Source organism: Corvus hawaiiensis, chromosome 6 (assembly GCF_020740725.1).
Source record: "Corvus hawaiiensis isolate bCorHaw1 chromosome 6, bCorHaw1.pri.cur, whole genome shotgun sequence".
Taxonomy (NCBI): domain Eukaryota; kingdom Metazoa; phylum Chordata; class Aves; order Passeriformes; family Corvidae; genus Corvus; species Corvus hawaiiensis.
This window is the reverse complement of record NC_063218.1, coordinates 12,800,095-12,827,792: the sequence shown is the minus strand read 5'-3', so window position 1 is coordinate 12,827,792 and position 27,698 is coordinate 12,800,095. Positions and strand designations below refer to the sequence as shown.

General features: G+C 43.9%; 1 protein-coding gene across 5 annotated transcripts in view; it reads right to left on the bottom strand.

Moving 5' to 3' along the window:
• Nucleotides 1-27,698, bottom strand: part of BCL11B (BAF chromatin remodeling complex subunit BCL11B) — a 91,102-nt gene that overhangs the window by 51,265 nt on the left and 12,139 nt on the right. For 3 of the 5 annotated variants that reach the window (XM_048308043.1, XM_048308046.1, XM_048308044.1), the window contains exon 2: nucleotides 25,406-25,771. In XM_048308043.1, the coding sequence (XP_048164000.1) occupies nucleotides 25,406-25,771 (366 nt within the window). Of the gene's footprint in view, nucleotides 1-25,405; nucleotides 25,775-27,698 lie in introns of all 5 variants that reach the window. The other 2 variants (XM_048308042.1, XM_048308045.1) reach the window with 1 other exon arrangement.

Sequence of the window (27,698 nt, the reverse complement as noted above, 5' to 3'; positions counted from 1 at the left end):
GGGAATAAAGGTCTCAAATAGGAGGTTTCTCACCATCTGGTCAAAGAGATCCTGTAAGCTTCCCAAAAGAGGTACTGGGGGCAAAACAGCAATCTGTTTTAACAAGGTACCTAACAATGTTACCAGAAGGACTGTGTGAACCAGATGCCAGTGAATGGATGGAACTGAACCTGTCACTCAGAAGGTCTTTTTCTTGTCCTCAGCCTGGAGAAGAGAGTCTCTGGGGTAACCTTAAAGAAGCCTTCTAGTACCTGAAGGGGGCTGACAAGGGAGCCAGTAAGGAACTTTTTACAAGATATGTAGTGATAGGTCAAGGGACAATGGCATTACACTGACAGAGATAGGTGTAGATTAGGTTTTAGAAAGAAATTCTTTACTGTGAGGGTGGTGAGAGACTGGAACAAGTTGCCCAGAGAAGCTGTGCTCAAGACTAGGTTGAATGGGTCTTTTAGGTGTCCCTGACCATGGCAGGGGGGTCTGTTCCAACACAAACCATTCTGTGATTCTATGATTTGATGTATATGTGAGGAAATCTAAAAATTGTTAACCTAGCATCACAAAAGTGTTGGCAAGGGAGAAGAAAAGTGGACCTAGAGAGACTCTGGCAGATGATCAGGGATTACCACCACCAGTCCTGAGTCCAGCACTAAGAGACAAATATCATGCAGCTGCCAGACCAGGAGACTTGAGTCTGCCCCTACAGGCAAAGTCAAATCAGGTGATTCGTCCGCCTCTTTACTACCACTTCAAGGTTCACTTCTTTGTTACTAATCAGGACAGTCCTACAGAATCAGATCAAGTGGAAAATCATGAAGATGGAAATCATATCCAGTGGCCTCAAGAAAAGGCAGGGAGAAAAGGAGGTGTCCACCATTAGGTACACGATACCTCTTCATAGCTATAGAACAAATAACAGTTGAGTTCAAAAATACTCAACTTGTATCTGCTAGGAACATATTCCCATTTCATCTCTTCAGCTCCTCTCTGTGGGATCCTGTGTATGATTTTTATCCCATAAAGGGTCTATTTAAAGCTGAAAATGAAGATGGAGGCTCTTCAACTTAACTGTTACAGGTGACAGACAAACACAAAATGAACAAACATAAAAATATAGAGATACATACATACATACATACATACATGCATACATACAATCTTAAGGTGGTGCTGAGAGTTTTTTGCTCAGCCCACACAGCAACAGGCACGGGAGTGGAGCTGATCTCTGGAATTCTACATCCGATCGACCACATCACATTGCACAGAGGTTTCAAAGAGAAAACACACCTGCGAGCCCCTGACTGCCACAAAGGGCACAGCCACAGTCAGCACTAACGGGAAAGCAAACCGCAAGAACTGCAGGGCAATCTTAGAGGCAAATATCCCATCTGGATGGGGAGAGCAGGCACACACATGCAGCATTGTTTCGCTTGGACATCCCTGACACGATGTGTGAGGCTCGATTTTCCTCTTGGGTCAGCACTGGGAAATCACTCACCTGCACTGCCGATCTCAATTATATATTCTGCATTCATTCTGCACGGATGAGAAGGGGAGTTTTGCACATAGCATGAGTGTGAAACACGCACAGGGACTGTCACCATGTAAATAAAGCATCTGCATTGCTGACGGTAAAGGAAGATTTTGTTCTTGTGCTTTAAACAGGCTCAGCATATCCTCAGAGCCTGTACATGGCAGTAGCTCACAGGTGATGTTGACTCCCATGCACCACTAAGAGTAATTTTTTTTCTCTCTGCTATTTTTAAACTTGCAAAGAAGAAAATAAGGTAAATTGGACATGACCCCAGATGGAAAATGAACATAAAAGCCTAGATGAACCTGACAAAAGCCACAATCAAGGCATAAATTGCATCCTTTTGTTGCCCCTCTCCCTGAGCCTAGGCATGGCTGGCCATATGATATGGTGTATGTAAAACACCATGCTCCTGTGGCACACATGCAGAAAAGTCCCTGAGCAAAACACAAAGATGGAGCCAAAGCAGCATTCACAATGTCCCACCTCAGCATGGCTTAGACCAGGGGAAGCAATCTTAAATTAGGAGACCTGGCTTTACATCCAATGTCACATGTAATAGCAGCCACACGTAGCTGGTGTGTCCCAGGGGTGCCGAGTGTTTGGCTGGGTGGGTGCCTGGGTGTGTATCTGTGTACCGGCAGACTGGCAGGTGCACAGGCAGACGTGTGAGCACTTAACGGGGCACGAACCAAGTTTTTCTGTGTGTTTCTCTGTGCCTGTCTGGTGACACAAAGTCCAATCAATAGCTGGTTAGAGAATAAAGCTCAGCTCCATTATTAAAAAACTCTCTTTCAATAAAAAGAAAAAACATCTGCTCAAACAGTGTACGGCTACAAATTTGGAGTGCAGGCTGAAGCCTCATCCCTGCCCTGTGCCCGTCATGTTCAGGGAAAATACTGCAGATGTTCTGAGATGGGTTTTACATGAACCATTGCAGCAGGTTTGAGCAGACACTCCCAAAAATGATAGACAAATCTATCCACTAATCTCTCCAACAGATTTTTTCCAAGCTTTTTCTAAAACAAGTTGTCTTATCTGTATCACACCCTCTCCTGTGGACTGTTCTCAGCTGATAGTATTGTCTTTCTGCCATGTCTCTTTATGCAGACACCAACAGAGCTGGGGAAGCAAACGCACACAAGCACACACATACACATACAGAAACACACATGCACAAACGCTTCCAGCAGCAGCCAGCAGAGCACTGCCCGCACACCCTGCGAGGGGCAGATGCACACGGCATCCCCCAGGAAAGGCAGAACGACTCCATGGTGTGGGCAGACACACTAGTGTACACACCCACACCCAGAGTCCAGCACTCGGCCAGACACACCTGCACACCAGCCTTCACCTCTCCCCCCAGCACAGTGGTTTGGGAGCAGTTTCCCCACACTGATTATGATGCTTAGACTAAAACTTTGCTGAAGCTGGAAATGCAAAAGTTGCACCAGGTAGAGAAGAAGGAGGGCAGGAAGAGATTTCCTGTTGTATTTTGCTCAGAGATTTTTTCATTTTGGCAGACAAGGATTCCCTTTGAATTGATACATTTCTTTCTCCCAAGAATTTCGAATGATAATGCATAAATGAGTCATAGATCAAGAACAGCGACATGGTGAGCAAGGAGGAGAAAGAGTGTGAGTGAGGGGCACTGGCACAGAAATTTGACAGTACCCCAACTCCCCCCCTTCCTCCCCCCATGCCAAGACATTAATTCTCACAAGTCGGAGAAAATTACTATGCATGAATGCAAAAAGCATGATCAGGAGTAATTAACATGGCTTCATATGCAAATTTTATTAATGCAGAAGTACAAAGTCATTATGCAAATGAAACTTACGTCAACTCTCTTGACAAATATTCATCTCTAAAGCTCAAGTTTCTCCCTTCTAATTTTTTTTTTAATTTTTGGTGTAAAACCAAAAAAAAAAAAAAAGTGATGAGGACTGCTTGACAAGTTTGCAAAGTTGTTTTTCAACCGGAGAAATTTATTCTTGCATTGTTGATATTTTTTTTTGTTGTTGTTGTTGTTGGCAGGTACACGACAGCTCATGGAGGAGAGCGGGAGGATGGGGGACGCAGGCTACCAGCAGCAGGCAGCCAATCAAAACGCCAGCGGCTGTAATGAGCGCGATTGATGACTGTTTGGCTTTACTGCAGGGTAATGAACTAGAATCCAGTCTGAGGAGGGAAAAAATATGAATATTCATGAAGCTGTGCTCCTGCCTTTGATGATTAAAGAAATTTTTAATATTCAAATAAGCGCTTGCCAAGTGATTAACAAAGAACAAGCACGCAGGAATATGGAAATGGAGCTGTGGAAGATTTGGGAGTCACAGTCTGTGCAGAAAAGACAGCACAAAATTTCATAAACAAGATAGGCAGATAACCTAATTCAAATCTGAGCAAATAAAGGGGAAAAAAATCACCTTCTTTTTCATCAGTTTGGATATTGTATCAGTCACTTTGTTTTAGAGAGCAAAGGAGAATAAAATCAACCGATGCAATAAGATGGGGGGAAATACCCAAACCCTGAGCAACCCAACCCAGCAATTACAAAGTAAGAATCCTGGGTGAGAAACAGATAGGAAAATGATGGTTAAGCCCACCGTCTGCTATGGGCTATTGCTTTGCAAAAGCAGGAGCCTGCCTGATGCTGAGAGCCTCCTGGCTACTGAGAATCGCCAACTTGTTGTATACAACAGGCAGGAGACGTAAGTATCCTGAAATAACCAAGACCAGTCCCTGCTGTTAAATCCCTTTCCTTGGATAAAGGGCACACTGCAGGGCTTGACTGCTGTCTGGGAGAGGAAAGAGTGCAACAGAAAGAAGAAATATTATTGCCAGGGAAAAGAAAGCAAGAAAAAAACTGAAAAGGAGGGTGCAAGGAGGTCTCAGCTGCCCACCCTGGTAATCAGTTGATAAAAAATGTGTTTTCCATGTCTGAGCCAGAAAGGTCCTCCACTCCCCACAGATTTCTGAACAAGGATACAAAAATTCAGTCGCATTATAAAATGTCTGATAAGTTCAGGTTCTCACAGTTTAATAGCTTCACTAAGGATTCACACTGAAGCACATAGTAACAATATTAGCTGCTAAAATGACTTTGCAGTTAAAATACATCTAATTAGCAGCCAGCTAAATTTTTTTTGTCTTTCTTTGAAAAACAGTTAACTTCAGGGCTACATTATACCAGAATGAAATGTAGTTGAGCTCTTTCTGTTACTCAGAGTAAGGATATCTTCAAACTCTTAGGGCACTGGAAAACCAACTCACCTTTTTGTTATTAGATCCTGGGGTTTCACAGGCCTGTTTGCCTTTTCTGCAGACCTTTAAAAACTCTGGTTAATTATTTCTTATTTAAAAATCTAAAGAAAGCATAGGCTAAGTACCACTTAATAATTAATTGGTGTCTTCAGAATGTAAAATTTCAACTATACTTAAAACAAAAATAATTACAGTAAAGCATAAGGACAATGCTACAAAATGCAAAAAATGGACATGATCAGAACATTCAAAGCTGTCATGAAAACACATCATATAGCTAATGGGATTTTTTTCCCCTATATCTGCTCCATTTTTGGAGATACAAAAATACTCACTACCGATGTACCACAGGAAAGAACAGGGGGGAAAAAGGAAAGGAAGGAGAGAAAAAAAAAAAAAAGCCTAAATGTAAGTAAAGATAAGGTTAAACACCATGCTGGGGTATTGCTGGGAGTCTTTGCTCTGAATAATGCCAAGACCTTTCGAAGATGTCTGTTGTCTCTGGGTGCATGTGGGCGGGTGAAGCATGATATTACATAACACACACGCGGCAGTGGCTGTGCACAATCATACTGATTAACACGTTTGACTGTGAAACTCAGATCTCCATTTCCTGGGCTGTTTGCAGCTCGTGTCAGAACCCTGAACACCATAAATGTTATCCCTTGTCTACAAGATTCCTTGGCTTTATTTTAATCAGTGCATTTTCTTTTTTAATGACAGAGGAGCAACTACCAGCTCCTACAGTTGGTTGCTTTGAAGCCCTTCTTAAACGGCCGTTGAATTCTACCACGTGAATGTGAATACTTCAAATTTATGCCATATTTTCATTTCTTCTTTAAAAGTACCCCATTTACATATTTCTGGAGAATAACAATACTTCTGCAGGGCAGGTGAACACACATTTCTGCATATGGAGTCAATGGGGAAAAGCATTAAGAGTCCATATTGCAAAAATCAGCCCCTAAATTTGAGTGGCTTAAATTGAGCATGCAGCTGTGATTGCCTGTCAGTAGTTAGATTCTGTAATAATAATAACAACAACAATAATAACAATAATAATAATAATAATCTTTTCATTTCTCTAGTGTCTTCCACGCAAAGATCTGGAAGTACTTTACAAAGATAAATAAACTGAGTTTGGAACACCCCGTGTGGTTAATAATATCCCAATATATCTAAAGTGCATGCAATTTGTCTCATCGTGTAAAAATCCATGTGATGTCACCCACATATTTGTGTATGACATCTTGGAGGCTTGGACACTAAGGGCAGGCTGTGGAGAATTTTGCTTACCTTGAGACCATGTGAATTCACAGAAGTAGCCCACACTATGCCTGCAGAACTGTTTTTGCAGTGCCAAAATCCCTCTTTTAGAAAAAAGTGGTGTAGATTGTCACTGGTGTCACTCAGGGGCCAGGGTGGGTGGTCCCCAGGGGTATCCAGGTGCCACGTGGCAGCACTGGCAGCATCCCTATGAGCCAGGTCTCCACAGTGGCTCCTGCAGGACTACCTGTGCCTCTCTCCCACCTGATATTCATCTAAACTTGCTCCTCACCCCTTGTCTGTGCTATGAAAAGAGAAAAACTGAAACATCTTGGCTCACTCCAATTAAACAGACAAGAAAAAGGACTCTCGCCTACCCCAAGGCAGCCTTCATCACCTCCCCCTGTTGTGCCCTCTGCCCACCCCACCAACACAAGCCTTTGTCCCAGGAGGACCACATCCCTTTGCTATGAGAGCAACTGGGAGCAAGAGCATGGGAAAACAGGGCAGTATTTGGCCTAAAACCTTCATAAGGCATGAGTATATATGACATATCAGCAGATGTGCTAAAAATATAACACAGGAAACCAGGGAGTTTCCTCATCTCGGGAGGGTGGTTTGCAGACCACTGGGCTGGGAAGGGGGCTGGGGTGCACACCCCAGGGCATGAGCCACCCAGGCTATGGCACATTCTCTCCTGGAGCTCAGCTTCCCACTGACTGCCCGTCTGGTCTGTTCAGCCCCAACAAGCTCTCAAGTAGAGCCCAGCTCTCACTCTGGGGATGCAGAGTGTCTAACACAACGGTGGCCTGATCTGAGCTGCAATGTCCAGAAGCTACCACAATAAACCAACAAATAATAATAATAATAATAACAACAATAACAATAATAATATATCATCCTGATTTGTGGAGGGTTTGGGGTTTTTTCCAAAAGGCATAAAGGGTAGACAATAAACAGTTCATCAATTTTCCCAAGTTTTTTCCCTAACTCTTGTAATTAAGTCCTGGGGAGTTTCAATGGTTGTAAAAATCCTTGTGGGAACTAAAAATTTTAGTCCTGATTATATCATGAATATTTCTATCTACCAGCAAATATTTCTGATGTAATTGAAACATATAACTACTACAATATAAATTGTAGCAATTTAACAGGCCCTGAAATTAATAAAGGAACTCAGTGGATGGAAAAAGCTGCTTCCAAAGGGCAAAATTATGTATTTATGCAGCTAGAACAAGAAATGCCACTACAAATAACCAGAGGGCTTGGCCGCAAGAGGATGGTCAGGAGGTTAAAATGAAGGAACTGAAGTGGCCAGGGAAGAGCCACAGATAAGCAGGAGTCGTTAACATCAGTGGACCTCCCTGCCTTGGCCATTCAGAACAGTCCCACTCACACACTGGCAGATGCTGCATTGCAAACATGTATCCTCAGGCTGAATATGGCCTCTGGAAAAGAGAACATCAGGATTTGCTGCTTGGGTAAGTAACTGCCTCACTCTGAAGTTTGCTTTCTACTCATAGTTTTAAATTTTGTCCCTATCTCTCACAATAAAAAATAATAATAATTTAAAAAAACTTGATGGAATTAGGCAAAATGAGGCTTTAGCAGCTCTTCAGCTGTTTGGCAGCAAAAGCAATTCCTGGAATGGGAGGGAACTTGAGGAAAAAGAAGCAGATGAAGTCACTCTGCCCCTCTGTGCCTCAGTCTCCCCATCTGTGAAAATCGGCTAATGACATCCACCTGATTTAGTTAAATGTCCTGGAAACTAAAAAGACTCTGTAACAGCAATATATTAAGCAGCAGCACTGTTAACTGCTTCACTGCTGGAAATGCAAAGGAGAACCATCAGGTGATGCCATGTCCCTGCACAGCACAGATGGACAAACTTAATATACAGAAACAATTAGCTTTGGGAGAGAATCACAGCTTCTGGTTTTTTGGCTCACCCCTAGCCAAAAGCAATGTAAGTGTAGACACTTTGTAAGTGCTGAATTTCTATGTGGAAAATAGTCTACCTGCCTAGTGTGAATGCACACATCAGATTTAAAGTAATGCAACTCTAAAATAAGTGGGGGGAGGGGGGCATTAATAGGCACACTTACAGTTTTCAAATTTTTCCTTGTGCATGGAGCACTTTCACACTTAGAAGAGCAATTCACTAACACCAATAAAACTTGAAAAAGCAAAGCAGAGCGAGCGACTGGGGAGGGAAGGAGGGAGGGAGCAGCAGATATTTTTAAAATGAAGGTTCCCTTTGAGTTTTGGATCTCTCAGGGGAAAACTACTCCAGCTATGTGTGTACGAGTGGCCCCAAGTCTGATAACGGAATCTGTCAAATTAAACGAGCAGACCGATCATCTAGAGATGGTAAAACAATCCAGCAAATGAGAAGAACACTGAGGATCTAGAGATCCAGTCTTCAGTTCACTGGACACCAGCACAACTAAGCAAATAATCCTCTCTGAATGGAAAAGAGGCTAGGAAATTAACTAGCTTTAAATAATGAAAGAAAGCAGATAAATAAACCAGCAACCAGGAATTTAGTTCAGACTATAATGTAAGTCAAAAAAAGGGAATAGTGAACCAGTTTCACTTGTACAAGGAAGCATGCTGGAAACTTGTGCCCAGTCCCCCTGCTAAAGAGAACAATGAAGTTTTACCCAAAGACTTGGATCCAAACAGAATTTGCCCAGTCACAAGCACTAATTAGACAGGATAACCTAACCCTGCACCAGGAGAGGTAAAACACAAGTGCAGTATAATAATAACCCTGTAATCCTTTCACTCTGACACAAAACTAAGAGCAAAGTACAAGAAACCAAGAACCATTCTACATAAAGAATTTTTTTCTGAGGTATATATTTTCTGGACCAGATTTTCCTGTACCTCTCAATTTACCCATTATTTGTACAGAATAGCATCTTTCTCCATAACATAAAAGCATAAGACACAAAAAGGCTTATTATCAAGTCTGCTCGAAACGGAAGCTGAATACACTTAGCCAGGAAAGTGTATAAAAAAAACAGACATACTGTACAAACAAGGTGAGGCAAGAGAATTCCTTCAAAAATCCATGGTTAGGATGAGGAAGCAATATTAAATTCATAACTATCACCACAGTAAAATAAAGCTGAGTAGACTTTTTTGTATCTGATGAAAATGTCAATATACTCAAATGACAGCTTATTGCTGTATATCACAGTCTAACCAAATCTTTCTATAACCTCTTGTGTTACGAGCAAAATCTCTAAAATGTCACCAACTAAAAAGCTGAACCAGCCTGTAATTAGTTTCAACAAAGTCATCCTTTTAACCCTAATTTTCTAGATGTAGATGGTATTTCCGCAGTAAGCATTATGAACCTTCCTTAAGGACAAGTGGAATCAAATTGTAAAATCATAAGCAGCGATCTAGTAGTTCTTCCTTGAAGCAAGCCCTTTATTTGCCTGTAATAAATTCAAATCCAGTCTTCAGTCTCTTAATAGGTGATCAGAGAAAATATGCATGCACACCTAAACCACTACAACAAACCTTATTTTTTAAATAACACTTCAGTCACTAATATAATAAAGATTGTTGTAACCCGTTAGCACTGGTATCATTATTCCTTATGATTCAATATTCTAATGACTGGCTGTAACAGAGGTTTATGTTCTGCAGAGGTTTATACCACTATTTAATGTAATTAAGCAAACTGGCAGCCAGTGCCTCTATGGAAATATCATTTCTATCACAGAGTATTCCCACCAGAAATTCAGAGGGATCATAATATACAAACTTTGATTCTGTTTATTTTTCCCCCTGTTCTGAAACTGATCTGGCATTTCTTGGACTTAGTACTAAGTGGAAGAAGGAATTAATTTGGCTTCTGTAGACATGTTATTATTGACAATACTAATAATCTATGACAAATGGGCTATCCCGGCTCCTCTCCTTCAGCAGGCACTGCAGCCTGCAACATCGCTTTGCAAAACCCCAGAGCTGGACTCTTCTCCTGCCGGGAGCCCTGTGAGTGTACCAGCAATGGGGTTTTAAGTAAGCCATTAAAATGCTAATATTCAGCACGGGCCAGATCCCTGTTACCACTGAAAGCAGAACTAAAGCTTCTCTGGAGACAGGATAAGGCCCTTCCAATGTGATCAAAGAGTAAATACATGCAAAGCTCTGATGGGAAAACGGATCTTTTTTCTAATTTTAAAACTAAACAGGGAGAGTCCACCAGGCTCATAATCCATATTACAGTAACATCTGGGATCACTGACACCTGGGATAACAGCAGTGAGGAATATGGGTTCAGGCTCAAAAGTTGTCACCTGGGGTCAAAGAGGAGCACTTAATACCCAGGATTCTGTGAAAATTGAGTTATTTATCTTTTGGGCTACACTCCCCTCCACTCAACACAACTCTGCTGATGACAGCAAATGTGCCACACTATATATATTTGGTTTATATATATATTTGTGTGTGTGTATATATATATACATGCACTGTGCATTGCTTTTTCACACTTGCATTTACTCCATCTTGCAAAGGAAGCTCAGCCCCTCACTCGAGCAGGGCCACCCAAGTATGCAGGGTCAGGAGCAGAATTCAGACCAAAAACTAGAGTTCACCCTCTGCCTGCAACAGCAGAGCCAATTTGGTTAAATAACGGCTTAGTTACCTCTCCTTTCCAGCTGTAAAGTTCTCTGTAGAGGGAAGGGAAAAAAAAAAAAGAAACCAGAAAAACTGTAAAAGAAAACCCACTCCCATTTGGGGGGGAGTGGGGGGGGGGGGGGGGGGGGCGGGATGGGACATGGAATGATAACGGGAAAGGGAAAATGTCTGGTTCCTATTATTGCTATCTCCAGCACTTTCACCTCCACAAACAGCTTAAAGAAGGGCTTCTGGAACAGAAGTTCAACTTTCCTTAATCTGGGTTCTTAAGTGCCAGGATCTGGTTACATTTTCTCCTTCTCCAGATTTTAATACTTTTATTATATATTCTAATAGGGAGTGGGGGGGAGGAAGAGTGGGAATCTCAGTGTCACTCTAAGAAAGAAGTCACCAGGTTTTGTGATCCAGCAGCTTCCTTGGCAGAGGGAACTGCTGGTTGGCATAATCTACTCGTTTGACAAAACTACTATTTCTGGGCACAGGCTCAAAAACAGGTAGGAAGCAAATGCTGAGAAATAAGGAAGTAAAAACAGCCAACAGATTTTTCACTACCAAGAACGCCAAGAGTAAACATGATTTATTTAGCTGTGTTTAACATGTCTCTTCTGCACTAGACTGCAGAAATCTGCTTGCGTTTAGAGCAGGAGGAGGAGGAGGAAGGGGGGAGGGGATGAAAAGGGAATCCATTACGGCGCTCCGCTGGTACTTTCTGAATTGTTCAGTCACACAGTTTTATGGAGTACAAGTATTTTCTAGCCCAAAATATATTCATGTGTCAGAAGAAAGCAGCACTAATCTGCTGTTAATTAACAAGCTGCTGCTAACAAAAGATGAAGGACCCAATTCATACAAACAATATTTACGTGGGTGTCGCATGATTTTGTCACAGATCTTTTCTCTTTTCCCCTCCCCCCCCGCCCTTTTCCCCCTGCCTCCTTCTCTTCCTCAGCACCCAGTTGCAGGAATACAGCACAGAGGAGTCCCAGCTCCTCTGGAACCAACACCCAGAGTGGAGGTGAGGGCACCAGCCAAACTCAGACAGGGTCTCACCTGAGCCACCCAGCTCTGGGGTTCACGACTACCCACACGAGAAAGGGCCATATGACATGTTCACAAGTGAAATTTCCTTAGATCCTTTATTTATGAGGGAGAGGCCATCTCCTGGCACTGTGCCCACAGTGGCAATGCTGCCGAGGCCCCAGGAAGTGGCATGAAGCCTCACATCCTCCACCCATCCGCACCAATCAGTGCAGGCTGTGAGAGGGGATGGGAGACACCACTGCCTTCCCCGATGCCTGGCCTGTGACTTCATTTTTGTTTAATCCAAACTCTTTGCCAAGGAGTTTGGGGATGGGGGGAACAGCACAGAGACTCAAAGGGATCAGGGCTTGTTCAAAAATACCCACGCACATACAAACAGGTAGGGCTGTCAGCAATGAACCAGAGGACAGTTCTCCCAGCCACAGAACTGCTGCCCTCCCCTGCTCCCCGCTGGAATTTTGGACAGTAGTACCTGTGGCCTTATCCAGAAGGGTGCTGAGTGCTGCAGGCTGGCCCAATTCCCTGCCGGATGCAGCTGGGCACTTTGGAAAATAAACCCATTCACATCTTTTCTGCCTCATCTGAGAAATGAGAGTGCATATCTCCTGTGGGCATCTTAAAGCTGGTGCTGGCAGAGACGGGAGAGTTAAAAGCAAGAGCAACTAGCACTAAAAATTCCTGGACTTGTTCAGCTCCCGGGAACAAAGCTGGGGCTGCAGGATGGGAGAAAGGGCTGATGGTCTTCTGCACTTCACCCGTCAAACCACACCAATTTGTCCTACAGAAGGGTTACAGGGTTTAGGCTCTGCTCTGCACTGTCATCACACAGCCAGGGCTGGGAGAAGCATAGGGACAGGAGGGTGGGAAGCAGAAGTATTTAAGCGTGATTCTAGAAGTGCCAAGGTTCTCCCGTCATGGCACACTGGGGTGGTACTTCTGCTAGCACAGTTCTCTGCGCACCGCAGTAACTGTCTCACCCTCAAGGCCACAGCTTCCTCAGTGAGAAACAATCACTGGAGCATACGCACATCTTCCAGGTTTTCCCTCTGTACCCTTTCCCCATTCCCCAAATCATGGGGTTTTCACTGCAAAAGTCACAACCCCTCTCTCAGCGCATCCCCCAGGCACCCTGGCCAGCACCCAGCCCCACCACTGGCTCCTTCCAGGACCTGCTCTGGCAGGAGCCTCTGAGAGGGACCAGCCCTGAATGCAGACTAGCACCGACTCTCCCCCACATCATCTCTTTGTGCATTTCCACTGTCATCTCTGCCACTTCTAGACCTTACTTCTATCTTGAGAGATAGATGGAAACAGATCCATCTATCTCTCAAGGAAGTAAACCTTTCCAGATAGCAGGGAAGTCTCCCAAAAGTGAAGACAATAGCAGTTCCCAAGCTTCCCCCAGAGGGAGTGAGGTCAACCAATGAATTGCCCCACCCAGGTAACGTCTGTTACAAGCTGCCGGCTGCCCGGAAAAACCCTAACCCAAACAGCCTCAAGGCCCCAGCCCACAGGCTTCATCAATCCAGCTCATCAGTTCTTCCAAAACAAGCAGGTGCCTTTGCTAGGAGTCTCTGACCACCACTGCATCCATGACTTCCCCTTGCCGAATTATTTCTAGTGGATGTTAATTGTTAGATAGGGAGCATTGCGGATTGAGGATGTTTTTCCTTAGCCACAGAGCAGACAGGGTAAGGATGAGGCCAGTCCAAGACAATGCACTGTCAAAATCCCCTGAAGGGATGGGTGCTTCTGGTGGCCAGTAAAGATTTTGCTCCTGTGTACTAGCACTGCTAACAGAAAACCATTGTGCATCCCTTTGGAGAATCAGCTCCAATCAGGAATCCTCAATCAGCTTCAAAATCAAAAATAACGTGCATCATCTTAGATGATGAACTTGGCATGATGAGGATAACTTCCTCCAGAGGAGTCTGGAAGCTGGAGTGGGGGCTCAGGGGTTTTTTAAGGGAGTTTTGGGGCTTACTGTTTTAACTTCTTCCTTGCAAAAAGGCCCTGTAGCATAAGCATTAATCAAACACTATATTCTGCCTTTTAGTCTTGAACAATTATGAGTACAGTTTTGTGATCTTTAGCCATATTTACTGATACTCAAAGGCAGATTCTATCTTGTTAGATTGTTATAAATGGGACCCCAGGGAATCAGCACACAGGCAGAGGCAGATGTCAAAGAGCCTTCTCAGAGCTCGGGTGTGCTTCAGTTTTCTACTGCTGAAATTACGAATGTTTTGGAGAAAAAAAACCCAACCAACTTTAGAGTCCTCTGACAGATCATTACAAAGAGCTGTCTGTAGATTACAAATAGAAAAAAAGAAAGGAGAGCCATTTTGCTGAACTTAATGCTTTTTAAGGTTAACTGTTAAATTTCAAAGTGTGGTTTACATGTGCTGGCCACTTGTATGAACAAAAGTTTCAGAGACAGACAGAGAAGAGGTTTCTGCTTATAAACCATTAAAGAAAGAAACCCACAAATTCTATCTCATTCTCTCTTACTTAAATATGTTGTTTCTGCTCCAGACCTGTTTCATAATACCATAAAATAGAGGCATGTTTCCAACACTAGATTTGAGAAGCTGTCACATTAAAGGTAAACTTTTAATCTGCTAGAGACAAACAGCACATATTTTAACTTCCTGAGAAACAGCTCTTGAGAAATGTTTAAACAGGAATTTAAGAGCTGTGTGGTAAAGCCACATACAGGGGTCTCAGACAGCTACTGGGTTTGAGCTTCTTTTCCTTGATGTTGTTTTTTTAATTCTTTCAATAACCCACAAAAAGTAGACTTCTAGGAACAAAGTAACCAAGATGCATGGTAAACTGAACCTCTAGGCTTGCTTTTATTCCTAGTTAATAGAAAAGAAATGTTTTAACTGAAACACAGGCCTGAATTTCTAGCTGTTCATCTCCATCTTTTTGTTTTCTCAGGACTCACAATCAAATACTTTTAAGAAGTTAATTGTGTCACAATTAGTAACACATTAGTCCTCCGATATTTTTAATAGCAACCCAGGTTTTTCCCCAAGGCACTTAAAAATGGCAGGCTCGGCTATATTCTCCCTTTTTTTTAAACTCCCATGCACTTTCTTCTTTAAAAAACTCCTACATGCATTTCACTTGGTCTGAAAATACCAGCACAGATCTTAATCCTGCCAACGCTTACAGACATGCTTAACTTTCTGCACATCAGTAATCCCGCTGACTGCAGAGCACTGTTGGCGTACCTACAGCTCAGTGCAGGCTGAGGATGGAATCCGGCCTGCGCCGAAGCCAATGGCAAAACCTCCATTGACGTCAATAAGGTTGTGCTTTGACATCCAATTTGTTGCAGGATTGGGACCATCCTCATTTCAAGGTACTTTCCCAAAATCTATTTTGGTTTAGGTTTTTGTTTGGTTTTTTTTCTCTCTCTTTTCTCTTACTGCTCTTTCACCCCCTCACCTCCCACACTCACTCTTGTGGGGCCCCATATTGAGACCAATTGAAAACTTCTGCCGTTCAAATCCCTCCATGAGGAAAACCCCCTCACTGAGACAGGAAACATCCTTTGCAGGTAAAGCTGAAAGAAACTATTTTGCTCCACTGTGTGCATTTGAGTAAAGTAATTAAAACCTGGGAACTTGGGTTCCAACTGATGCCAAGAAGCAATCATTAATATGAACTGAAGGGAAATGGGAAGCTCCAGACATTTAAAATCAGCTGTAGGGGGAAAAAAAAGAAGTAAAAAAAAAAGTAAAAAAGGAGGGCAGAAAAAATGGAGGAAAGAGGGAAAGGATGTTTTGTAATTTTTGCTAGAAAGTCAACTCAATGCAGCTTGAACTGCATGGGGTTAAAATGCATTTGGGGGGCATGCTATACAATGAGGGGATAAAGCCCTGCTGAAAAGCAGGGGAGGGCGAAGCAGCGGCAGCCGGCTCGGAAGCGCTGCGGTGCTGTGAAGAGCGGGCAGAAGTGAGCAAACCAGCTGAACCGCTTGCAGAATTAATCAGTAACAAAGAGGCTGGAGCTGTTGGCGGGCTTCAGCCCTTGAACCTGGACTCTGCTCTATAAATTTCAACTTGGAATGGCTCTCTACTTGTTGAAAGACAGGTTGGCACCAGGCCAAGACATGGGGGGGGGAGGAAAAAAATAAAACAAAAGAAAAAAAACTCCTTCTTGCTCAGGAAACTTCCCTTCAGTTTCTAACTCTTTTTATGAGCTAGTAATAAGGCAGTCTAGAAAACGGGAAACAAAAAGTGGGTCTTGAAAGGAAAAAATGAACCAGAAGTTGGTTTAATAAAGAAAATAAAACAAGTAGGTGCTAAATTCAAATCTGAGTTTTGCCTGCACATAAGTACATCAGCTATAATAGAATACTTCAGAGCACCTCAGCAATAATTCAGAGGAATTTTACAGTTACATTAGCTGACAACAGGTTTGACTCTGAAAATAATAAATGTCTTAAAAGAGGAAGAGGGCTGTTTAATCCTTGTCTGCAGTCTCATCTGTTCTCTCCTCCCCCACCTCTCCACCTTGTTTAAATGACCATTACAAAAGGAGTGTGGTATAAAAAACATGTAGAACCATCATTTATTCAACAGCATCTCTTTCCTTTCTTATTTTTCCCCTCTTCAAACAGGGGTGTGCGGGAGAGCCGATGCTCTCCTCAAGCTTTCCTCACTGCCAAGGCAGTCTCAGCCACAAATACCTTGCTGCCGCCGTGCTTTCCCAGCATGAGCAGACAAGGAGCAGGCTGGAGCAGAGTGAGGGGCTGGAGTGCAGAGGGGGGGAGCTGTCAAAGTGGGAAGAAAGAAGGCAAACATCTATTCAGAGGCCAGATGCACTGAGCAAGGTCAGCTGCAGAGACGCAGCCCTTTGCAGCAGCTATGCAATTACATCCGAAGTCTGCACAGCACCAAGAGTCCCACAACCTGCATGCAAGGGCTGGACTGGAGGATCTAGGGCAGCTGGAAGAAGGTCTATAATGATTTTAATTGCTCTTCGGAGATGCTAAAGCGTGGATGAGATGCTCTTTAGCTAGAGCAGAGGGGCTGATGCTCTATACCGCTTGCAAGAATACATGCAGATAAAATATCCTAATGAGAGAATGGAGAGAGAAATAGGGTAAGTGCCAGCAGCAATCAAAAGGTGAAATAAAACAGTGAAATAAGATGCAGCCTAATCAGAGCATGGAGGACAAGGATACAAAATCTTTTCACCAAAAGTGGCTGTTAAGGTAAATTAGATTAATCACTCCCAGCTCTCTTCCTCTCCAAACTCCCTTAATTTTAAATAAGGGGCTGACTCCTGTAAGGCTGCACACCATCCAAGACTGCTGGACATTTAAAGCTATATATGTAGCATGCCTGCTACAGACACACATCCTGTACTTCCACTTTCCAAGAAAACTGGGATCTGCTACTTGGTAGGTCTTTTCCATCTGCAGCTTTTATGACTCTGCCGAGAGACCGGTGAGCAGTGTCCCCCCTTTTCTCACTCAAGAAATATGCTACTAAATGCCAGAAGAAGGAGCGAGTTTAAGAACCGTTGGGCTTAACAGCGGTTTCTGCTGATCACACTCGAATCTTTCTGCAAAGGCGCACATGCAAAGAGAAAAAAACAACAACCACTAAGTAACCACTTCACATCTGCCATTAACATTATTAAACTCCTTACAAGCGGTATCTAACCCCACCTTCCCCACTACACACAAGCATACACACACCCCCGAGCTCTGCAACACAGCAACTGGGAGCCAAGACGGCTCTCCTCTCCTCACTGCAGCAACCACATTCATTCCTGTTAAGGGGTTAACGATTCATTTCCACTACTTCTCTCGAGAAAACCTACAATGAAAACATTGGCTCACGAAAGCGTTCTCACTGCCAGAATGCCACAGCGCGAGTGAAAAGTCCGTTTTGTTTTCATTACATCTCTGGGATTTCCGGCTTAACTCCTGAGCTTAGACACCAAATCCCTAGATACCCCACCCACCCAGTTTTTCTTCTCCTTTTTTTTTTTTATAACATTTCTACTGCACAGCCCACCAATTACCATTTGGAGGGTGGGAGGGAATGGGGAAAAGAAACCATGCTGAAAAGGATGCTCTCATTGGAGAGAGCACACGTATCTCCCAAGACAAGAGTTACCCAGTTTCTCCTGGCTTCCAGGGTTTTCTGCTGAGAAACATGGTTTTATTTCTATACCTGGCCTCTCTCTTCTATTTCCTACCCTCCAGGCTCCCATCTTCCCACTCAGCCTCCGAAGCCAGTGCTGAAAGTCAGCCCCAAATCTATGCCCTTTGAAGTTATGTGACATGACATAGAAATCCAAGCCTTTCTTGTACAAAAAGTATGATTACTTCACAGGGGTTTTTTTCTCCAGTTATGATAGAAAAATGTTCCAATCTCAGAAAAAACCTAGAAAGGTTCAACCTTTATGTCACAGCCGATTTGGTCACTGTGTGTATAGGCAGCACAGTTCAAACACCGGCTGAGAAAGAAAAACAATCCATGGAAAACGCATGAAGGGAGGCAACCTCATGCTATAGCAACACTTCTGTCCTGCTCAAGCAAAGGAACCATTTCTGTGTCTTTATGTATTTATCCACTGCTGGAGAAGGACATCATTGGAGACAGCTTTTGTCTTTTATAGTACTTCCACACACCCGGCTTTCCTTTAGCTACAGCCCAATCCAAAATTCCCCTGCAAACACATACGAGTTCCTTTCTTGCAGTCAACACTCCACCAAGCACAAGCATATTGCTATTAGTCGCATCCACATAAATGCCAAAGCAATCCACAAGATGGTTGGGCACCTCTTTTACTTTGCTCTTAACAGTTGCTCACAAAGTTGTCAAGAAAAATGAGTAATGGCTGGTTGAACAGTGCCTTTTCACCATTCACCGTTACTGTTGCCTATAAAAATCTACCAGTCTTTCCATGGTAATTATAACCAGATATGCATACAGTTTCTGGACACATGGCCTAAGTACTTTCACAAAAGAAATTAAAGAAAGGCAAAAAGCCACTTTGTTGGGTGACATTTTTAGTGGGTTCTAACTCTGAGTAAGTCCAGAGTTCTTCCACTGAATTAAAAGAGGCTAACAGCAGTGCCAACGTGGTACAAACAAGCAAGTTTTGCTCTTAAAGAGTGACTCCTCACATGCATTCACCCCAGAGCAAGAAGACTCTGGCCATGTGTACTGAATGACCTTCTTAAATCCCTTCTCATCAGCCTGCAAAATGGCACTTCTGTCGAAAAGGTTTTACCCAGCATTGTCACTCATAAAACTGAAGATGACTATAACTAGGAGAGATTAGAGAGGGAGAAAATAACAGCAGCAAGCTCCTGTTTCTCAGTACGGCACACCATGCGCTCAGGGGCAGGTCCCCACTTGCGCCATCCGATCAATCTGGCATGGTCCTGCTGGTTTCAGGGGAGTTACCCCACGTGAAACTGGGGCACAGAAGGGTAAACTGGACCCCCCACCACTACTACAGCCTCACAGAGATGCTGCTAACCACATACAGGGCACAGAAGATAACTTTGAAAAACAGGATGGTGAGAGGAACAAAACAAAAAGCTAAGATTGGCAGGGAGAATTGAGGGCAAAATATCCTCAGCATTTTTTAAAAACTGCTTTTAAAACTCACTGTGATTAATTTCACTCTTTACTGGCAGATGCTGGGAAAGCCTTGGTGCATGGCAGGGCCGGACCCTAGGCAGGACACAGCTGGGGACAAGCTGAGGTGGCAGCAGGGAGAGGGTGGTTGGTGGCCTTGGGCTGGGTCTGAGCAGAGGGGCCCCAGGGTGTGGTGGAGTTCAAGCGAGGGGAAGGAAAGGTTTTGTAACTGGAAGGTTTCTCACCTTTAACTCTTGCCAGGATTAGCAGGGTCCGTGCTGCTGCCTTGGCGAGAGACACTGCAACCATTACCCTGTGGCTGCAGCCCTGAAGGTGGAATTGCCCTCTCTTAGGATCTCCCACAGGGGCACAATCATGTTCCTTGGAGACCCCCATGCTGGCCTCCACCAACAGCCTTAAAACTTTAAGTCATCAACATTTCAGCAGCCCTTTTTCAAGCTTGAAGCCTCAGCAAACCAGGGGAGGGCAGCTGGCACTGTGGACTGCTCCCATGGGCTGGGGGGTGCCCGGTCCCCAGAGGAGAGCCAAGCTCCCCAAGCATGCCCCCCACCCCCAGCCCTGGGTGCCAGCAGGGCTCTTGGTGAGATCACCCTGCTTGTTTTTCTCTCCACACCCCAGCAAGGACCTCAACAAGGTCCCAGGGGCAGGAGGTTTGCTCGTTAACCCACTCTCAGGGCACTCTCAGTTGACACCTTCCTTGTGTCATGTGTCCTCCCCTTACTGCTCAGCAACACCAATTAGCAAAATGTGTTGCTAAATACCTGGTGAAGTAGCAAAGGAGTAGGAGGAGGTGACCAGGTAACTCCTCTGCACTCAGGAAAACCCTAGCAGATTGGAGGGAAGAAACAAGCCTGGAAAAGCCTCATGAAAAGGATTGCAGCTGAGTTTCTCTGGCATTGTTACCACATACTTCTAGAAGCCTTTTTTCTTCACGTACTCGTTTCTCCTGGCCTCACTTTTACAAGTCACTCCTGCAAGACCCATTGCCCCAGGGAGGTTCTAGTAGCAGCACCTGGTGCCATGACAGCCTTGGGAAGGGGATGGCCACCAAGCCCTGTGCCAGCTCAGCTTCAGAATACCTCTTCCCAACCTGCCTGATGTCGCTGTCACAGTACTTGGGTTGTTTCAGCTCGCGTTTCCCTCCCCTCACGTGTGAAGGCATCACGACGGCTGTCTGAGTCCTGCAGTTAATATGGGTGCACGGGTCCATAATGGTACATTGTAAGTGAATGTCTCAGGGTAGACAGCAATAATAATTAGCTGTCATGATTTGAAAAAAGGATAATCCATGCCATTGAGTTAACAATCACTCACACAACACACATGGATTTAACTAATCTTAATTTGGAGAAAAATAACAATTCTAAATATATCAAATAGCCCATTTCATGGCAACCTGCAGCGGTGTTTATCTCTGGCTTCCAGCACATGCGAGTTATTTAGTTTCTCTCACTGGCAGTTTTACCATTCAAAAGCCTGAAATGAACATTCATGGAGCAGGGGTTACAGTTAAATCCTGCCTCTGACAGGGAGCCTTTTTTCATGATGTGCATCTAGTACAATGTATGGAGCCCAGCACTGGTAGCTGGGACAGGATGAATGAGGAATTCCAATCAACCCCCTCCCCTTTCCTAGCACTATCTTTGCAAAAATTATCTCACCATCTTAATGAACCTCTGCTGCTGCTGTAGTTACGTGTTTGTGAGGGCCTGCTGGCCTCAAGATGCAGACCTGCCAGTGAATCTGGAGAAGGTCTGGTCCAAGTGGTGCCTGCCCCACAGAGGCTCCCTTCTCTCTGCTGGGGTTCTATGAAACCACTCAGCATTAAAATCAAGCTGACTAGCTGACTGGTACTTTTTCTTTAACTTGAGTAGTTCCAGAGAATCCTGAAAGGATTCTCAGGGCCATGGGGAGGAGATGAGACACCATCAGTCAAAAGACAGCGGGAGCAGCTTCCCAGGTCATTCTTCAGCCAGGACAGGTCACCTGGTTATGCCCAAGATCTGATAAACATGAAAGATAAAAAGAGGTGTAAAATGCAACAGTGGTCTATTTTTTTCCAAAATACCTGCCAGCAGTGAAATAAAAGAAGCAGTGACCAATAACTGCTCGCCAAATCATTGGCCTGGCTATGTTTTGCTGTGCGACAATCTGGTACATCTCTTCGATACTATCACACCCTCTGTACAAGAGGCAGAACTGATATTCAAACAGGTCAGCCAATTCGGAAAAAAAAAATCTTTACAGGGCAGACTGTTCCTAAGCAAGTCACGTCCTCCCAGTGCCAGCTAACATGCTACCACATATCTTACAGACAGTGGTAACTAAATGAAAGCACCTTCAGAAACTTGGATTTGCAAGTCACCAGTCAGGGAAAGATGACAGATTTCATTATCAGAAGATCTTTAAAAGCTTATTGCAGAGACAAAGTTGCCTTTGTCTGCGCTGTAATATAGAAATGTCAGTTGGATATTTGTGTTGCATACATAAAAATTCTCATGGACTCCTGAGTTCTGCCTCAAAGCCTCCCTCAAAGCAGCACAAGGTCTGTTGTGTGGTCAACAGGCATTCAGTGACCGGGGCAAGAAGAGGTACAAAGAAAGTTAAAAAAAAAAACAAACAAAAAGAAACAGAGAAAGAAAGACCTCAGGAGCACCCTGTGCCAGGATGAATACTCGGCGCAGTTCTGCATCCCAATGTCCTCACACCCAGAGCTACGAGAGGTACAATGGCAGAGCCAGGCTCAGCACTTGACATATCCTCAGAGCATTCAGCCATGGGCAGCCGTAAGGTTTGGTGGCTTAGTCACACCACAGAAGGCTGTACAAATCATTCTGACCAAATAAGAAGGTCTGCAAAAATAACACAAGATCAAGGAGAGGAGCTGAAACCTCTTTGAGGACAGCAGTGGTGGCAGCATATTTCAGAGAGCCGGAGTGGCGAGTGGGTGATTTCTGGTTTCCCTCTTCAAATATAAAGACTCAATTATCTTTGAACAGCTTGCTTTACACATGAATTGACACATTTATTTTACAATAAATAACTGAAAGTTATCTATGTTTCCTTTACTGTTAATCTACACAAAGAAATAATAAACAGAGCTTGTCTACAAAAATGCAACTACTGCAGTCCTCAGAATTCAATTAAGCTAAAATAATTAATGCTTCCACCATATTAAATTACTTTATACATTTGAGCCACTGAAGTTTTTTTTTTATTCTTTAATCTTTTTCGCCTTTTTATTTAATAAAAAAAAGTTAGTTTCAAAGCGGGGGGGCTGGCTAGGAGGAGGAAAAAGAACATGATTTGCTGTTAAAATGTAATGGTCTCCTTTAGCTGACACAGCATGTAGAGTGTTTTGTGCCTTTGATTAAAATAACATTTTAAATGCTTTGAACAAACATATCTCCCCATACTTCTAAGGGATTATTTTACATATTTCTTGGTGGAATAAAGAAATTCATTCTTCCTGTCGCAGTACAGAAAGGCTAAGAATATCTTTCGTCACATATAAAGTAAAAATACTGTAGGCTGTTGCATTATTAGAAAAAAAAAAAAAAGTAAAGGGAGGGGGTGGCAGGGTAGGAGAAAGCTGCCTTAGAGATTAAGTTTCCCTTTTATGAAATCGTATTTAGTCTCTTTTTTTAACAAATCTAACAACAATGCTCTACAGCCACTCACTGGGAAATACCTTTAATGTTAAATGCAGATTCTGATTTTCTTGGCTAATGCAGAAAGCCTTTCTATTGAAATATAAATAAGGGGTTTGGTATATCCCACTAAAGCCTTTCCAGTGAATGACTTCTGTGGGTTTTTCATGGCTACCCTCCATGGCTGTAATGTGAGGCTTTTATCCTACTATTGAAAACTATCCGCTGCTATTAAAAAAAATATGGAACGACACTGCACCTTTTTATCTCAGAGCTGGGCTCCTAATTGAGAAAGCATTATTATGGCACTATTTAGTGGATGTCCCTATCTCCATGCACTGATGAGAAAATGCCAATCGAATGATAAACCCTTTTATTTTTCTCAATTCAAAATCTTTCCTACATATTTTTCATTTGATATTCAGTTTAGCCTGAAAGAGATTAGGTGCTCCAGATTGGCTTTTAATTCTTTTTCATGCCTTTTCCACATGTGAACATCTCCTTCACCCCCTCTTACCCCAGCAGATTTTCTGCATGGCAAAAGCTTTGGTTTTGTTGTTGCTGACCCCCCAGAAGCTGGGATGGGACAGCCCCCTCTGCTCTGGGAATAGCCATTGAGGTACTATGGACTGAACCTGGGCAGAGATTAGTAAGAGATGAGCTCTGGACTGCAGCTGCAGCAGAGCTCTCCTAAACCAACCTTACTAAGCACTGCACACCGTCTGCAAGGGGCTGAGGACTTGCACAGCTTGCACAGAGATCAACGGCTATTGGGAGTGCTCAGCACCACTCAGGCAGCCTTCAGCAGACTAGGGAAGGTCCTGAATACTTCTCCTCTGCTCCTACCAAACGGAAAGGAAATCTAGCCCTCAAATCTGCTACACCACGATGTAGTCATCTCTACCAAGAAATGCATTCACAACTGCAAAAGGATGAAAAGAGCTGAAAAAGCATGAGGAAAACATGGGATCAGATCTTATGGTAGATTTGCTTACAATGCTACAGCACAGGCCTGCCACAGCTAATGCTCCCAAAGCTACCAGCTGTCCCATGTCAGGGTGGTGGCTGCACCCAAAAAAAAGATTCCTAGAAGAAAACAGTGTAGTCAATGGGCATCCTATGCCCTGTCCTAAAAGACAGGAGGTCTGAAGACTGCAGCATTTTAAAGGCAACACCCTCATTTATGTGATGCCCAAGCCTGTCAGAGATGCTGGGGACTGACTCAGAGACCTCCAACACTAAAAGCTTCAATTGTAAAGATAGGAGCCTCTTGCTGGTCTTCTGGGGATCCACTCATGGGAGCATCTCTACTACAGGCGGGATCCTGGACTGTCAGATCTAATCCCTTAGGACAATTCCTAGAGAAATCAGGATAGTGGCAGCAAAGACAAATTGCCATTGGTCTTCTGTATGGGATGCAGTCAGTTTGAACAAAAAAGGCCCGTTTGAGGGGAGATCCTGCTGTGTAACATAAAACCCCCACTCACTAGCAGGGAGGAGAGTCATCCTTTCACCACTGCAGAGGGGAGAAACACCCCATGCCAGGCACTCTGCAGGAACCACTTCAGATCACCTCACCCAGGTGGATAATCATCACCTGCCTACCCACATCTGAGCAGGGGAGGTCCACGAATGAATGTTAACTGCCCCATGTATGAGAGTTTTAGAAAAAGAAATGCCTGCAATTTGCTCACCCAGGCCAGCCTGTGCTCCTGTGTCCTCTGTTTGGGGTAAGCTTGAGAATGGAGGTGCTGCCCACCCAACCCAAGCCATCTAAGGAGACCCAGGACAGGCAGCACAGGCAGCAGTGCAGGCCAGGAAGCTGACATCCACCACAGAGAAGGAAAAATGAGGGACTTGATGAACCCCTGCTTTAGCCCTCACAAAAAAAATCTTCTTCCCACTAACAGTCCATGGGAAGAGGATTTTCCACTGACTTCACTAGGGTCAGGATGTGGTCCTTCCCAGTGAGTCTGCATGTGACAAAGAGTATCTGGAACAGGACTGAACGGAGCCTCTCACCAAAGTTCACTATCCCTCTGCCACTGCTCCTTGCTTAAGGATGCTCCTGAAATGTCTTCTGACCCCAACTTCCTGCTTTTTCCTTGATGTACAGGGTGCCCTTCAGCTCTCCCAGGGACCTGAGAGGCCCCTTTCTCCAGCAGCTGGCCCTGCACAGACAGCTACAATGAATTAAACAGGGGATGGTGAGCCCTGCATAGCCATGAGGACCCTCCAGATGGATGGCTCCTATGAAGACATGTTGCTGAAGCCTGTTTCATGGCACTTTGTAGAGGACTCTAGTTAAAAGATTACCTAGGCAAGTTGATTGAGTGTAAAACGTGCTGTACCTGCAATGTTCTCCTGCTTGGGGCAAATTCCTTTTGTAGGCGTGAGAAGACGGTCTTCTTCATCGGGTGTGACTTGGATCCCGATTTCCACTGGCTCTGACACTTTCCTGAGCTCGGCGCGTGAGGAGGGAGGAGGGCTGCTCTTATCCATGCTCTTTTCATAGCAGACACCACCAGTGCCATTGCACTGTTTTCTCTTGTGCTCTATAAAAACCAAGATGTCTCCCAGCGGGAAGTTCATCTGACACTGTCCACAGGTTAACAAGTCGGGGTCTGTCCCACCTGCGGCGATGCTGATGCTGCCTGGGTCTGCTATTGCCAGGCTCTCATCCTCGTCGGCCAGTGCCGGTTCCACATGGTCAGCCTCTGCTTTGCACGGACAAGGAGAAAAAGGGAGGAAAGGGACGAGGGAGAAGAGAAAGAGATTGCTTTGAGTGTTCACAGACTCTGAAGGATGCATCACCAGAGGCCCAGCCTCCCCCCACCCCCCCTCAAAGAAGCCAAGCCTGATTAGATCTTTCTTTTATTTTTCAGCTTTTCAGCTCTCCCAGAATGATTTCAATATATTTTGCAACCAAGCCTGCCTGAAACAAAATAGAAAGGCTGACCTGGCATAGCTTTCTTGACAGCTCCTTCCCACTGCTGCCAGCACTGCAAGGATATCAGCAAAGAGCCATTTTGCACGCATTCGAGCCCCGAGTCACATTCTGAAATAGTTCCTCTCTTTTTATCCCACCTTCTCATTCCCACCGCGTCTCCCAGCCATCTGGCCAAGGCCCCATCCAGCAAAGCTTATGCACCCAAGTCTTTCCTTCTTTTTCAGAGAGATGGGGAAAGCTTTTATGCACCAAACTAGCAGGACCAGGCTCCCTGTTACATACAAAATCAGTACCACCTTGTCCCAATTCAGTTACCAGCAAGATTAAATGACCACCCATTAGCAGAAATTACAACAAAATATTTGCAAGACTATCATAAGCAGGATATGGTCTCATGAGCAGTTAAGGGGTTTCAAAAGTGTGTACAGTGGGAAAGGGAATGAGGCACTTATTTAACATACTGGAATATTGGCTGAGCCTGAAATATTCCACTCTATTTTTCCAATGCCAAATAACCCTGCCATTGCTATATAGGCTAATAAAAGGGCTTTTGTTTAAATCTTATCCACAGACCTGTTGAATTTCCTACTTTTACCCCCAAAGACTGGAAAAGAATTTCTGAATGACCTGAATCAGTTTCTAGGAAATATGTTAACTTCTCATTTCACAATTAATAAAACCCAGTATGTTTTAAATTGGTATTTAGAAGAGAATTTTTACACTATAAAATAATTGTGGATCACAATCCATTTCTGGGGCAAAACATGGTTTTTTGGTTTGTTTTCTCTTGTTCTGCCATGTAACTGACAAATCATACAAACCTTGGACTTTGCTCAGGCAAAATTTCCACTGACTTTTGCCTAAGGCTGGTTTGCCTCTGCAAGGACTATAGGATTTGGGCTGAACAAAACAGAGGAACTAACAGTATGTAAATCAGTGACTGAGACCTCTAATCGAATCAGGATTAAAGGAATAGGAGGAAAAATGTTCTCTATTAGCCCTAGCAGTTTCCTCATAGATTTCCTGGGGAAAGTAAGTAACACAAATATCTCAAAGAAGTAAGACTGTGATAAACAGATGTTGTAATTCAGATCTGGACTCTTCTCCAGTCTGAAAACAAAAGGATTTTTGTCCCAGTTTTCAGCAATTGTGAAAAAAAAAAGAAACACATAGAAAAGGGGCAAGAGGTAGAAGGTGGAATGCATTGCCTGGCAACAAAAATGTTTACGCCTTGAAAAAAGGTAGTTTAGAAAAAGAATCGTTCCCATTTTTGCCTCCCAGAATAAATAACTGATCAGCATATCAACCAGCTGTATTACAAGTCGCATCAGAGCTCCCTAGCAGCAAAGCGGAGAGCAGCAGCAGCACCAGTGACCACAGAAAAGGACAGGGACCCCAGAGAAGTGTCCAAGCATGGACCATCCTGCTAGAGCAGACGATGGGCACAAGAAGGCTTATGATTCCCAACTCACTCATTCTGAAAATCATTAATTACCTTTTTCCCCTTAATCTAAGTTTAAAAGGAGTTTGAAGACAATAGTAAGCAATTAATTAATCAATTTATATCATAAGAAGATGCATCCTTGCCTTAGTAAAAATGTAACTATAGCTCTGTGCTGAAAAGGCACTGCTGGGAAGGGAGCGGATGCCTGCGAACAGCGTGTCACGATGCAAAAGGTAATTATTTAGTGCTG